Source organism: Lactuca virosa, chromosome 9 (genome assembly GCF_052849685.1).
Source record: "Lactuca virosa cultivar CGN04683 chromosome 9, Lactuca_virosa_CGN04683_v6, whole genome shotgun sequence".
Taxonomy (NCBI): Eukaryota; Viridiplantae; Streptophyta; class Magnoliopsida; order Asterales; family Asteraceae; genus Lactuca; species Lactuca virosa.
In genome coordinates this window covers 278454803-278470574 of record NC_136434.1, presented here as the reverse complement: position 1 = coordinate 278470574, position 15772 = coordinate 278454803, and the positions used below count along the sequence as shown (strand labels likewise).

Below are 15772 nucleotides of genomic sequence, written 5' to 3'. Positions count from 1 at the left end.
ATACAACCCCTAGGGTACTCTACATGATGATAACCAGCCTACTAGTACTCTAACCAGCATACCATTATTGTTGCATCCTTTCACACAAGAAGGTTAGAGTATCGAGGTGGATAATTTAGGAGGTAGAGGCTGAGCATGAAGAGGGCCTCAAGGGGTTAGACCCTTTAAATAGGGCTCATAACCCCAAAAATTAAGGTTTTGGTTATGGGCCATTACCCCTCGCATAGCTCTATCTACTCCCTACGTAGATCATTTATGTCTCACATCCATGTTTCCTCCTACATGACGTGTAGGAGACTATCATGTACCCCGCTTAGGATCAAACTTCCCAACACTTAACTTTACAATAATGAAATGAAATATTCCTACAAGGACCGGGTGTTACAGTGTCTGTATAAGATAACTGATGCATAGTGCCATCAGATGCCAATAAATGTTTAAATCAGTGGAGGTAAACTCCCCTCCTAAATCACACCGAAAATATTTAATGACAGCAGAGTGTTGAGTCTTGAAAAGAGCTCTGAAGTCACTATATATGGTGAAAAAGTCAGACATGCGCTTTCTAAATAAACCTACGTATAACGAGTGTAATCATCAATGAATGAAACATAATAGTTAGTTCCCGATTTAGAGGTTATCGAAGATGGACCCCACACATTAGAATGCATAATATCAAAAGGAGCAACAAAACGAGTGACACTTTTATTAAACGGTAAAGCAAAAAAATTTCCTAGTTTACAACCACAAAAATCAGAAATATTATCAGTTTTCAAAGAACCCAACACACCAATGGAAACCAAAAACTGTAAACGAGATGCTGACACATGTCCCAAATGAGAATGCGAAAGATAAACAATAGACGATGAAGGGTTTAAAAGAAAAGACGAAAAATCGAAATTAGGTGCAACAACATCATCAACATGTAGATTCTCCAAAACATAAAGCTCCCTAAGTCTACGGATATGCCAATCAACCACTGAGACCGAATTTCCTATACACAACAAAATGAATACGAAAAGAAGACCTAACTACCAAACTTACACAAATGACTGACCAAAGAAAGATTCAAAGCAAGTGTGAGAATGTAATAGACATCTGTTGAAGATATATAAGGAGTGACAATAGAACCAACACCCTCTATTGACAAAGGAGTACAAGATGATAACAAAGCAAAAGATGAAAAATATGGTGACATGTGATGAAATGCATCAGAATCCAATATCCACAAGGATGAGGAGTACTTGAAGTGTTGGATGAAGACAGAACTGAATGAGAAATGGAAGCTGACATGGCATTTGGTGTGGCAACAATGAACTTTCTGAACTGCTCAACAATTTGGGGATCCAGGGCAGATCGTGGTGTAAAATCTGTCTCATTCTCAACTGAAGGTGCAATAGCAACATATTGTGGTGGCCTAAAAGATGGATACGAGGTACGTAATTGAGACTGTCCAGAAGATTTGTTATGTAGTGAAGGCTGGGACTGTGCAGGTGATCTTGTTTGTTGTTGTTGCTGATTTCCCTTGCTTATCAACAAACGACAATTTGCCTTCCAACGGTTCCTCTTATCACAGAAAGCAGACTCATTAAATGCAAATTTGGAGCGATTATGGTTTGAAGACTGAGGTTGTTGTGGAACAGCAAAGACAACATCATTGGCTGTCATGGGACCTTTGTCAGCATGGGACTTGATACCAAATTTCTTCAACAATGAACTCGTGAACAGCCGAATCAACAGTGGAAAGAGGTGTGTGATGTAAGATTGATCCGCTTAAGCCTTTAAAATCTAAATGTAATACCATCAAGAACTGAACCAAACGTTGCACTTCCCTTCTATCAACATAAGGCTTAAAAGCCTTCAACACATCAGGTTCTGTAAGAGCCGACTGATCCCACAAATCCGACATAGCTGGACAATATTCTTGGACACTGATATTGCTCTGTTGGAGGGATTGAATATCAAACTCTAACTGATATTGCTTTGCAATATTAGACTGAGTATACATCCTAGCCAAGTGTCTCAAACCTCCTTTACTGTGTCATACTTCGCCAACTGAGTACCAATAGACTGGATAACAAAATTATTAATCCAAGTAATGAACTTGGAGTTAACAGTCTCCTATTAATCAAGTAAGGTTACATAACTTGCAGCCTTGTTATCTGTTGGTTTCTTTTTGTCACCTGTAACAATCTCTCACATAGTGTGGCCTCGCATGAAATTCTTCATAACATAATTCCAATAGGTATAGTTCTTGCCCTCGAGTTGGATATTAATAGACAGAAGATAATCATTTCTCGGGGTCATATTTCCAATATCAATCAAACGAGAATAACAAAAACAAAGGTAAATATGATTAGCAGCAGCAACAATCAAGATCTCGAAATCAACAAAAACAACAAGCAAAACGAAACCCACGAAATTGATGAAACGAACAAATCAAATCAAGCGAAATATAGAAACAAACAAGAAAACCATACCCAAGTTTTAACGGTTCGATGACTACGAATATTCTTAAAAGTCCACTTAAACTATATACATAAAAGATATTATATGATTACTTTATATTTTCTATTTTAAAATCTTTATATATATATATATATATATATATATATATATATATATATATATATATATATATATATATATATAATTAATAGTACACTATCTCCATAAATTCCTATACAAAAGCAAGTAGTACAAGAGAATATATTTAAATTAATACTTAAACCAAAAGTTGGTTGAACATCATATTATGTTACAATATAATATATGCAAAAAGCAAAAGCACAATAAGAATGACAGCCTGGGAATAATATAACTCTGACCCAGGAAACCGCTGATGGTTTCATCACCTTTTACGCATTTTGTTTGATTCCTTCCAACATCACACTCGACTACATCCCTCCTGATATTATATCTTTCCAAAAATGCCTTGTTTGTAATTACCAAAAAGTCCTTCCCGCTCAAATGATTACAAGCCACGTTTAGTACATTGAGTATAACCTCCCTTACGTACAACGCCACCCCTCCTTTACCAGCGCCCAACTTCACCTCTATTCTACATTCAACCGTTTCATTTGAGCCGCACCCGGGTAGAACGACGACGTATCGGAGATAGATGCTGTCAGTTATCCATGCAAGAACAGGTTTAATACTGGATAGGTTTACAGCTCGTTTCAGGGTCGGATCAATTAAGATCCAGTTTAGCGTTATCGACTCTTGAAGGTGTGATATTGTTGCGTCGTCGGAGTCTACCACGTCTTCGACATTAAAGTCAATGGATCGAGGCATTCCGGTGACTTCAGGATCATCCTTTAATACAATCTTAAACGCGGATGATAGAAATTCGGTTGTGGTGTCGGTGAATTCGGCTCTGGAGTAAATGATGTCGTCATGGTAGCGTATATCCACAGCCGAAATAAGTTCAGATGGAAAAGGTTGATGAGTTAAGGAGCAATCTGGGTGGGAGATAGACCGGGAACGATGGTGGTTACGATGTTTAACGACGGTGATTGGTGGCTGAAAAGAGTCTTGGAAGAAAGAGCGATGACCGGCGGGGAAGGTGGAGATGAGGTTGTGAATACGTGGGTGGGTTATCGACGGCCATGTGGACTTGCAGATGTCAGCCCAGAGCATGTCATCGGCGCATAGGGCTCGTATATAAGATGATGCAGTTGCGGCGGAGGAGAGAGATTGACCGTCGAGTCTTGGTAAGATTTGGGTCTGGATGATGAGTGGGTGGAGATCGGTGAAAGGTGATGGAGAAGAAGCAGATGCCATCGCCAACAGAAGTAAAGGTTGTCGGATTGGTATGGGCAGTGACGAGGTATAATTATAGCTGGGGTTTGAAAATGATGTCGATTAAAGTCCAAATCTACATAATAAAGTCGGTCGTAAAAACAAAAATCGAAATTAAACAAGAAGACCACATGAGAATGTGTATATTTAAATACTATTATGTAAAGCAGGTTTAGAAGACAGTGAACTTAACATAATTTAGAGTAAATTACAGGAATGGTCTATGTGCTTTAGGTTAATTTATGTGTTTGGCCGCTGCCTTTTTTTATAACTCGGAAGGTGTTTAAAATCTATTTTTTTTGCGTATTTGGTCCCTGTCAGACCTAAAAAGACTATATTGTCTTTTTTATTTTATTTTTAATTTTCTGTTATTTATTTGTAATTAATCTAATAATAAAATAGTTTGATTACACATATGGGACCCACAACCCACATCCATCACCCATACTTCTCTTTCTCCATTGACCATCGACACCACCACCTGTATATTTATCAACTTCGGTAAACATCAAAACTCTGGCGAACTCCCCTGCAATCGTTCCCACTCTGTTTCTTCTTATTTCTCATTTCTCCCCTTTCTCTTTTTTTTCCCTTACCCTTTTTGCTCTCTTCTCATGTGATCCATCAACAAAATATTGAAGTATTGAATTGAAAACGCTCCAAAAAATTAAGCTCATGCTGATATCAAAATCTCAAATTAAACCTGAACTCAAGATGAAAACAAACCCAAAATCAAAATTAAACCTAAATATAAATTCAAATTCTGAAATCTAAACCTGAAATCTATTTTAACCGATTTCTCCTTTGACTGAAATCAAATTCATGGCTTTCAACAAAATGTAATCAAAATTAGCACAAAATCATGGATGAAACCAAAAAAAATATGGATGAATCAAAGTTGGAAATAGTTAGGTCTTTCAACTAGATGTCTTGGTACCGATTTTGTTCATGTTGATGAAGCTCCGCCTACCAACACCACCGAACCGAGAATAGCTAAATGAAATTGATGGATGACGGTCACGACTTGTGAGGAACTGAATAAAAAAGACAGTATGGTGGTTGATCGTGGGTTCTAAAATTTGTCCTACCACTCTGGAAGCTCGAGGTGTGGATGCGACGGTGGTCAAGGGTGGTTGTTTTATCGATTTAGGGCTAGAACTGAAGCTACATGAGATAAGGGCGTCAACGAGGTTGAAGGGAACCGCCAAGGTTACGGGCATCGGTTGTGGGTGGTTGTTTCATCGACACCTATTGCTTCATGTTTAGTGGCTGTTGGTTGTTTTCAAGCAAGGATTTCAGCACCCTGGAAACTACCTTCATGTAACAATTGGTAATTTTAGGTCGAAAAACGTCGACCAAACCACTGCAATAAAAATAGTTACATTATAACCAAAGAATAAAAAGGTGGAATAATATATATATTGTTATGAATTAAGCGTAATTAATGTAACTATAAATCAAACCAAACTAGTAAACTTTGATAAGAACTTTAATTGAGAAGAAAGAATATTTAGAGAGAATATGAAAGTTATATCTCTTATAACTTTTGGTGTGTTTCAGTCTTTACAATGGAGGGGTATTTATACTACAAATTTTACTAACATATAATTGTAACTATTTAGAAACGTTGACAAATTTGTCATGCACCAATTATTATGTCATCCACCAATTATTTACAACACCACCAATTATTTACAACACTCCCCCTTGGATGACATTATTTTAGCATTCAACTTTGACGTACTGCCTCATTAAAAACCTTGCTAAAGAAAACCCAGTGGGAAAAAAACTTTAGCGAAGGGAAAAAGAGTGCAGTGTATAGTTGACTCCCCCTTATTTAGACATCCGTCACATTATGTTCTATGCACATGTCGCATTCCGATGCCATGGACATGTTTCCTGAAGATTGCAGTAGGAAGTGCCTTCGTAAAAAGGTCTGCTGCATTGTTACTGGATTGAACATATTTGATTTCAACTTGATGGTTCTTTATAAGCTCTTCAGTGTACTCAAAAAACTTTGGAGGTATATGTTTTGTCCTGTCGCTCTTGATATATCCCTCTTTCATTTGAGTGACACATGCTGAGTTATCTTCATAAATTAAAGTTGGACATATATCCTTTTCAAGTCCACATGAAGTTAAAACTAGTTGTGTCATCGATCTTAACCATGTACATTCTGTTGGGTTTTGAGCATTCTAACACTCCTATGGTGTACATGCAACCCTATAAACCTTGGATCTATGTTTTCTCTATTATACATGCAAATATTAACTATTCCAAGGTTTCATCCTAACTAGCATATTATGAAGCACCTATACTACAAAGTTCTAGTTAGATGACATACCTTTTGATGTAGCTTGATGTCTTCAAGCTTTAAGAGCTTAGCCCCAATAGTGTGGAAGCCTCAAATGGAATCACAAATCACCAAAACACCTTGGAAGAACTTGAGAGAATATGTATGCACACTAAAATCGGCCCACTCTTATTTTCACACACTTGTGCCAATTTTGTGAGCCAAGGACCCCTTTATATATTATGGAGGATTAGGGTTACATCCATGTAAACCCTAATACCCATGACCTTTCATTTACATAGGATCCATGGGTTAAAAGCTCCATGGACCATCCATGAAAGCTTAGCCCAACCTAAATGAACTTGGCCCATTCCATATATATAAGAGTCCATATTTAATTAGTTCTTTTTGATCACTTAATTAATTCTAAATTAATTCTTGATCGATACTAATTAAATAATATGATTCCATATTAATATATTAGAACTTATAATATATTAATATAAATCATAAATATACTATTCTCAAAAGACTATCCATATAAATTGTGCCGGTGAAGTGCAACCCAAATGGACCATGCCGGGTCGGGTCAAGTACATACCAAATATAGTTATGGACTTAGACATTAATCCAACAGTCTCCCACTTGGATAAGTCTAAAACTATTATTGAGTATGACTTCAAAACCTAACTGGCAATCGTAGCTCTTAAAGCCGCTGTCGAACTCTGACCTTGTCAATAACTTGTCCATTAGATAAGGGATCATATATTCCTCCATTCTAGATATCATATGGACTGAGACATGGATTATAATCATTCTCTCTGTCCATTTGTTGTTTCCCGATTTTCGATTTATGATGACTGACTGATTGAACAAATCAAATCAGTCCTGGCTTGGCCAAGCACTCACATGTGTCATCGCTAAATCATCGAGGGGCCCACAGATATCGCTTTTATCCCGAAGGTAAAAGGAATGGATAAACTTCGACTCATATGGCTTGTCCTACTACTTGTTGAATCATACACAAAGGCACGTTTTATAACATCGAGTTACCAATGTGTTTTCGTGCAATCAATGTATAACCAACTCATAGTAACAACTCATATCTCTAGGTTTGAAGAATATAAGATATTATCGTCTCATGATCACTCATGATAAAATCCATGAAGTGATTCAAATGAGCGTCGGTTGAATCCAATACTCAGAACTTATGAGCACTCATGAGTGTTGTAGCACCACTTTGTCCACCAACTTGGACCTCTACAAGCCAACTCATGACAGTCTTGATTCATATCTACTTCCAACATATGACCGACTGTGGATGGTTTGAATAACTTAATCATTCAGGAAGAGCGACTTAGTTATTCTGGAAGTCAAAACATGCAAAGAGAAACACAAGAATAAATGAATCAAAAATATGGTATCAAAATCTATGAATATAAATAAACACTTTTATTTATCACCATACTGATTACTCATTATTCATTGTTTCGGTTTTATCAACTTTATTCTTGAATTAAAAAACACTAGTTGTCCCATGCTCCAAGCATGTACACTATGTTTTTTCTTAAACAATAGATTTGCCATACACCAAGTATGCACTTTATGTTTGTCTATGATCCTTACTTTGTGAACTAGATCGATTGAACATACTTTCAATGATTCTATTTTCACACTCCCAAATCCTTATCAAAAAATGTAAGAATTCCAAATTCCTATCATTTATTGAAATTTGTTTAGATTTTAAACTTATATGCACTGACCTCTTGTAATGAAAGTGTACAAAGTTACAAAGACTTGTCAACAATCATTATAAGGTATTCCAATGGAGTTCAACCCCATGGAAACTAAGTCTCATATTCAAAGTACATTGCTTTGGACATGCTTCTTGCATTAAGTTTTCTAATCTTACACAGATAACTTCCACCTATGGAGACAACTCCATATTCTCATTTTGACTATCATTTCTGAATAAGAGATGCCTCTTTTCAGAATATGTCAATATGGTCCTTCCAAAATTAGCACTATACTTCCAACTGTCCCTGAGCAACCAATCTTTGGTAAACCTCAGATTGTCCTCGACAATTGCTTAATCATTTTAGTCATATCCAATTATAGACATTTTCCCTTCTTAATGCCTCTGGGCATTTGGAAAAATTTAGAAATGACAAATATTATAGCACATGCAATCGATCCTGTACCCAAAGCAAATGGTACACGATTCATGATGTCTCACATAAAGACATGATTCTAGACCAGTCTTTTGCTACAATATTTTTATTTGCCATGTTTTCAAAATTTGACTATGAAGAGGGATGCCGTAATCATAATCGAATTTTGAGAACGCAATATATAGAATTTCCTTAAGTTGAACCAATCCAACATGAAATTCATATATATATTCTTGACTAAAGATGATTAAGGTCTCAATCTAAGCCTTTAGAACTGAAATGAAGTATATCATCTCCCTTAATTATAGCAAAACAACTTTTTCAATCCCTGCAGCCTCACGAATTGAAACTTTTGTTTTCTATAATTAACATTGCTAACTTGCAACACTAACAATAATTATCATGCTCCCACTAACATGATGATTATTAGCATAACACTTATGCTCCCACTAGCTTTGACATGTACTCAAAAATCAGTTGGACTTCTAGAAATCAATACTTTATTGACTTTCTTACCAAAGTTCAGATTTCTGATACGAGATGCTTTGATAAAACTTTATCAAAATCATACACCTTTCCTTAGATAGCATGCATGTGTGTCTAAACAATTTCAGAACTATGAAAAGGGATGCCGTAATCATAGTCTCAATTGTTTAGACCTTTTGCCATCTGCTTCAAATCTACTTGGTGGAAGTGTTTCCTCACCATCATTTTCATGAATCGGAGAGAAACCTTATGACCCTTAGATTTTATGGTGTATGTGTTCTTATCCATGTGAATCGTCAAAACCATAGTCACAAGACAAGGATAATGACAAATCCAAACTCATATGGACTGAACTTATGCAATCTTAACTTCTTGCCACCTGGCAGTACAGGGCCTGCCATTGCTTCCAAGTTGTTATGCAACCAATTAAGAACTTTCAGAACTCCTATGGAAAGCCAACTTTAACTGGAATGGGCACGGAATATGTCAACACGATAGGTTATAAACCTCAAGTCGTGTGCTAGTGAAGAACCTCAGGTTTTATTCTTGATTAGTTCTTGAAATTATTTTTAGGATCTTTAAGACTCCCACTATCCTCTTGACATATAAGACTATCTTGCCAAATATTCAAGAGATAGTGCGGATTCTTTATCAAGACAAACACTTCACACAATTGGCCTTAGTTGGTCTTTGTTTTATCCAAAACATCATAACTTACCAATTTCAAAAGTACAAGAGTAGGACACTTTTACTCTTACATTTGACAAGTGTTTTAAACATTTCTTTAAGATATGTCACTCAAGTTACAATCTTGGAGTATGACTCTAAGAATTGTTTTGGAACGAAGTATGACTCATCTTCCTGATCTAACCATTTCAACAATTCATGACTCCTCTTCTTAGTCATAAGAATGCACTAAGATGACCTTTAGAGGACTAATTGTGATATGATTTCTAAATCATTAAGATGATCACAAACATGATACTAAAGTACTCTCCCATCTTTTCAGATGGGAGAAACTTTTATCTTTTTGCCTAATATGATTCTTCCCATTCGTTCTGCCATACATTGAGATTTTTCCAATGTTTCAGAATTATACTTAAACTTGTAAGTATAACTATATTTACTAAACTTTAGTAAATCAAATAGTCTTAACGAGCTTTGTGGTGGACATGACCAGTGCACAAGAATGTGTACTCGATCCCTTTAGTCCTTCACTTGACTCACACATCCATGTGAACAAGTAATTAGTCTTGATTTTCCAATGCTTGAAAGTTCTCATTCATCATACTATTCAACTTGCATGATTCCAAGTTTCGGTCCAATTGAAACTTGGGTGATGAGGAACTTTCCTGATTTGGTAAATTTAGACACTACCACAAATGAAAGAATCAAATCCATTTTCCAATATTGCTGTCAGTGGAATCATATAAGCAACAATTTTCCACAAATGTCATTGTAAGGATACTTCAAATAAATAAAATTAAACAATTCTCTTTTATTTTAAAACTTTGCGGAAAAACTCACCCTTACAATCCATATGGAAAATTGTTGTTATCTATTCCTTAGCAATATATCATAACTTCTAAGCAACTGCTCAAAATTCTATTGCGATCGAAATCCACCTTCGCGATCAGAATCAGCATATACTTCCTTTAAGATTTATCTCTATTATTTGATTCTTAAAACATCAACATGTGACCCAGTCACATCATGTAATGAGGATCTCAGAATATAACTTAACAGAGTTAGATAATGGGCTCTACCTGATGTAGAGTCAAACTTATTGACTTTAACATCCTTAAGTAAATTTGGCAGCTTTGCAATCAACGCCCCTTCCTTTGGCAAAATAAACATATGGACCCTTTGGTAATGGGACTATCTCAGACTTAGCCTTTCTCTTTACCATTTGGTCAACCGGGTTGACTATGGCCAATCCCTTTCCATTGGGAAGAGAATGCTTTTCTGGATTTCCAGTGTCACCATTGTCACTGTCCATAAAGTTTTTGGGAAGTTTATCTTCTAATCAAATTTGTTTTACTATCGTTCCAAATCATTGCTGATTCAGTAGCACCAAGCAAATAGATATGATCATTAAGGTTCATGTCATAGTCTATTTCATAGTAGTCCCAAAGGAACTCACTATGTGACTTAGAAAGTGATTGAACATCCAACTTTCTCAAGACTTTGACACCCAACTCTCCCGGCTTGTCAATATGTGACTTCATCTCTAAGATGTGATCACATATAGACCTTGCTTGCCATTACGGCTTGAGTGACCTTGAACTTGTGGGTTAGGGAGAATAATTGGAGGAGGTGGAGGAAGAGAAGTATGACTTCCATGAGCCAAACTCGGGAAGTCATATTCATTAGGAAAGCTTGGTTTGGGAAGATCATTGTTGTCTAAACCAGACATCAACAATGGGAGAAATTCACGTAAAGTTGATTTAAGTCCTTAATATAACACCCAATATGATATATTAAGGCTAGGACCCAACAAACTATTTTATAACTTGGAAGAGGGATGCCGTAATCCAAGCTATAAAATACTTGAAGGTAGGTGAATGACGATTCACCAATTTCCACCAAGATAAACGAAATGTATTATTAGGTTTTAATTGGTTTTGAAACTCCTAGATTCTTTTGAGATTCATTGAACTTTTCAATGGCATGTTTCAATCTCGAGTGTGCCCTTCAGGTTTTGTGACTGGGATGCCGAGGATCACAAAACAAGGTGTGAAGTAACCATGCAAATATACTTGGTACCCTTAATATTTACCCCTCAATCGATGTGCCGGTTAACCACATACGCTCCAACGATACTATGATAAACATTAAGTTACCCTTTGCCTACCTTGTTAAGTCCAGGTTAGTGTGCCGGTTAACCACACACGCTCCACTAACAGCTTAAACAAAGTGCAAAGTGTAATTTCATGGATTAGCACCTTATTCACATTTTCCTAAGTAACTAAGATTGGGAATTTATAAGTGTTTAGTTACTTAGTATTTATCATTATACTTATAATGAAGGGAGAATTATAGTCATTGTCCTACCTGTTCGGCTAACGACCCTCCACCGGTCAAGGAAGCGGTGAGTGAGAGTGGACACCCATTAAACTGCCATTTTATAGGCAGTAACCTTATACCCCCTTATAGACCGGCTTCGTGAATGAGGCCTACTAATGGTAAGACGACTTGCTCTTATACATATAATATATTAAACTTTTAATATTATAATAGTATAAGGGTGTATTTTAGACATTTAAAATACTTGGTGGTTTAATCTATTAATTAAACTATACTCTTAATTTAATTAAACTTAAACCATGTCATTATGGAATTATTAATTCTCTTTTAATTAAACACTTTAATTATCTATTAATAAAGTCCATAAAAGTTAATTGAATTATTCAATAAAAACATCATAATTCCAATTATTAAACTCAAAATTAAAACCATTTAATTAATTGTTTAAGTTATGAACCCAAGAGTTTTGGAATTCAATTTTTTTTTTCATAAAAAACTTTTCTCAAATTCCAAAACTTGAGGGCAAGTTTTGTAATTCTTGAAAACCTTTGGATTCCATAACTTATGGAATTAATGGTGTTTTATGATGAAACTTTCCATGTTCCATAACTTAAGAACAAGTTATGGAATTCTTTAAAACATTAACACCAAATTTTGTAACTCCATAAAAACTTTGAATCAATTTTTTTTTAAAAAAAAACTTTCATATCCATAACTTATGGAAGTTTCAAAAACCCTTAAGATCACAACTTAAAAAAAAAAACTTTTGAGCTCCAAAATTTTATGACAAAATATGTAACTCCTTAAAACATTTAGATCAAACTTTTAAAACTAATAAAATAATCATATCATTTTATCTTTTACTAAATTTGACCTAATTCAACTCATATAAAAAATGATTCAAATTTTACAAATAATTCGTTTTTCACAAAACAAGTAATTATCTTAAAATTTGATAAACGTCATGTTTTTTTTCCTTTTTTTTTTCAACTTGAAAATAAAACATTTGCATCAATATAACATAAAACAGCCCATGGCTCTGATACCACTGTTGGGTTTTGAGCATTCTAACACTCCTACGGTGTACATGCAACCCTATAAACCTTGGATCTATGTTTTCTCTATTATACATGCAAATATTAACTATTCCAAGGTTTCATCCTAACTAGCATATTATGAAGCACCTATACTACAAAGTTCTAGTTAGATGACATACCTTTTGATGTAGCTTGATGTCTTCAAGCTTTAAGAGCTTAGCCCCAATAGTGTGGAAGCCTCAAATGGAATCACAAATCACCAAAACACCTTGGAAGAACTTGAGAGAATATGTATGCACACTAAAATCGGCCCACTCTTATTTTCACACACTTGTGCCAATTTTGTGAGCCAAGGACCCCTTTATATATTATGGAGGATTAGGGTTACATCCATGTAAACCCTAATACCCATGACCTTTCATTTACATAGGATCCATGGGTTAAAAGCTCCATGGACCATCCATGAAAGCTTAGCCCAACCTAAATGAACTTGACCCATTCCATATATATAAGAGTCCATATTTAATTAGTTCTTTTTGATCACTTAATTAATTCTAAATTAATTCTTGATCAATACTAATTAAATAATATGATTTCATATTAATATATTAGAACTTATAATATATTAATATAAATCATAAATATCCTATTCTCAAAAGACTATCCATATAAATTGTGCCGGTGAAGTGCAACCCAAATGGACCATGCCGGGTCGGGTCAAGTACATACCAAATATAGTTATGGACTTAGACATTAATCCAACACATTCTCTACTAGCTTCATTTAGTGCAATTACTTCAGCATGATTTGAGGATGTGGCAACAAGTGTTTGCTTTTGAGAACGCCAGGAAATTGCAGTACCTCCATTCATGAATACATATCCAGTTTGAGATCTAGCTTTATGAGGATCAGACAAATAACCTGCATCTGCATAACCAATCAAGCCTTGTTTTGAATTGTTAGGGTAAAATAACCCTAAATCACTAGTTCCTCGAAGGTATCAAAAAATATGTTTGATTCCATTCCAATGTCTTTTTGTTGGGGCTGAACTAAATCTTGCTAGCAAGTTTGCAGCGAAAGAAATGTCAGGTCTAGTACAATTGGTAATATACATAAGAGCTCCAATTGCATTTAGATATGGTACTTCTGAACCAAGGACTTCTTCATTTTCTTCGCATGGACGAAATGGATCCTTGTCAATATTTAATGATCTAACAACCATTGGAGTGCTTAAAGGATTTGCATTTTCCATATTGAAACGTTTCAAGACTCTTTCTGTGTAATTTGATTGATGCACAAGTATTCCGTTAGGCATATGCTCAATCTGTAAACCAAGACAATATTTGGTTTTTCCAAGATCTTTCATTTCAAATTCTTTCTTTAAAAGTTCAATCACTTCAAGGATTTCTTTATTCGTTCCAATGATGTTTAGATCATCAACATAGACTGCTATGATCACATATCCAGATGTTGTTTTCTTAATAAATACACATGGACAAATAGTGTTATTTTTATAACCTTTACTTGTCAAATAATCGCTTAAACGATTGTACCACATGCGCCCAGATTGCTTTAACCCATACAAAGATCTTTGTAATTTTATAGAATACATTTCTTTGGGTTTTGCACTTAACGCTTCAGGCATTTTAAATCCTTCAGGGATTTTCATATAGATATCACTATCAAGTGATCCATACAAGTAAGCTGTAACAACATCCATAAGACGCATCTCTAAATTTTTAGATACTGCCAAGCTGATTAAATATCTGAAAGTGGTTGCATCCATTACCGGTGAATAAGTTTCTTCATAATCAATTCCAGGTCTTTAAGAGAAACCTTGAGCAACAAGCCTGGCCTTGTATCTTACAATTTCGTCTTTCTCATTTCTTTTTCGTACGAAGATCCATCTATATCCTAATGGTTTCACAACTTCAGGTGTGAGGATAATGTTCCCAAAAACCTTTCTCTTGTTAAGAGAATTTAATTCAACTTGCATAGCTTCCTTCCATTTAGCCCAATCATTTCTTCTTTGACATTCAATGACAGATTGTGGTTCGGGATCATCATTCATAATATCACATGCAACTGAATAAGAAAATATTGCACCTATATTGTCAGTTTCATTTTGGTCACATATTCTATTTGTCTGACCATAATTTAATGCATCATCCTCCTTTCCTGGGGGAATTTGAATAATTCGTGTTTCTCCAGGAACACTTTCATCGTGATCTAGTGCATTTTCTGCTCCTCTTCTTTTTCGTGGGTTCTTATCCTTAGAACCAAATGGCCTTCCACGCTTCAGGCGTGTTTTAGACTCTTGAGTGACTTTATCATCAGATTGTCCATGTGGAATGTCAATTCGAGCTGGAACATTGACAGCTGGTATATATGATTTAGTCACCCTTTTTGTGTCAGTAAATGCATCAGGTAATTGATTTGCCATTTCTTGGAAATGCATTATCTTTTGAACTTCCATGTCACATTGCTTTGTGCGAGGGTCAAGATATGATAAAGTAGGCTCATGCCATGACACATCCTTTTCCAGAATCTTCTTTTCTCCACCTAATGATGGGAAATTTGCCTCATCAAATTGACAATCTGCTAGGCGTGCTGTGAAAACATCACCTGTTAATGGTTCAAGATATCTTATAATAGAGACTGACTCATAACCAACATATATTCCCAACCTTCTTTGAGGACCCGTTTTTGTCCGTTGAGGTGGTGCAATAGGGACATATACTGCACACCCAAAAATTCTCAAATGGGATATATTCGGCTCTTGACCGAAAGCAAGTTGTAGTGGAGAATATACATGATATGAACTTGGTCTCATGCGTATCAATGATCCAACATGTAAGATTGCATGGCCCCAAACAGAAACAGGAAGTTTGGTCCTCATTATCAATGGTCTAGCTATTAGCTGGAGACGTTTAATCAGTGATTCAGCTAAACCATTTTGT

General features: G+C 35.5%; 1 protein-coding gene across 1 annotated transcript; it reads right to left on the bottom strand.

Moving 5' to 3' along the window:
• Nucleotides 1-2692: 2692 nt before the first annotated feature.
• Nucleotides 2693-3816, bottom strand: LOC145138153 (F-box protein At2g27310-like). The gene has a single exon (XM_079072287.1). The coding sequence runs from the start codon at nt 3778-3780 to the stop codon at nt 2746-2748; it is 1035 nt and encodes a 344-aa protein (XP_078928413.1). The 5' UTR covers nt 3781-3816; the 3' UTR covers nt 2693-2745.
• Between the last annotated feature and the right edge of the window lie 11956 nt (nt 3817-15772).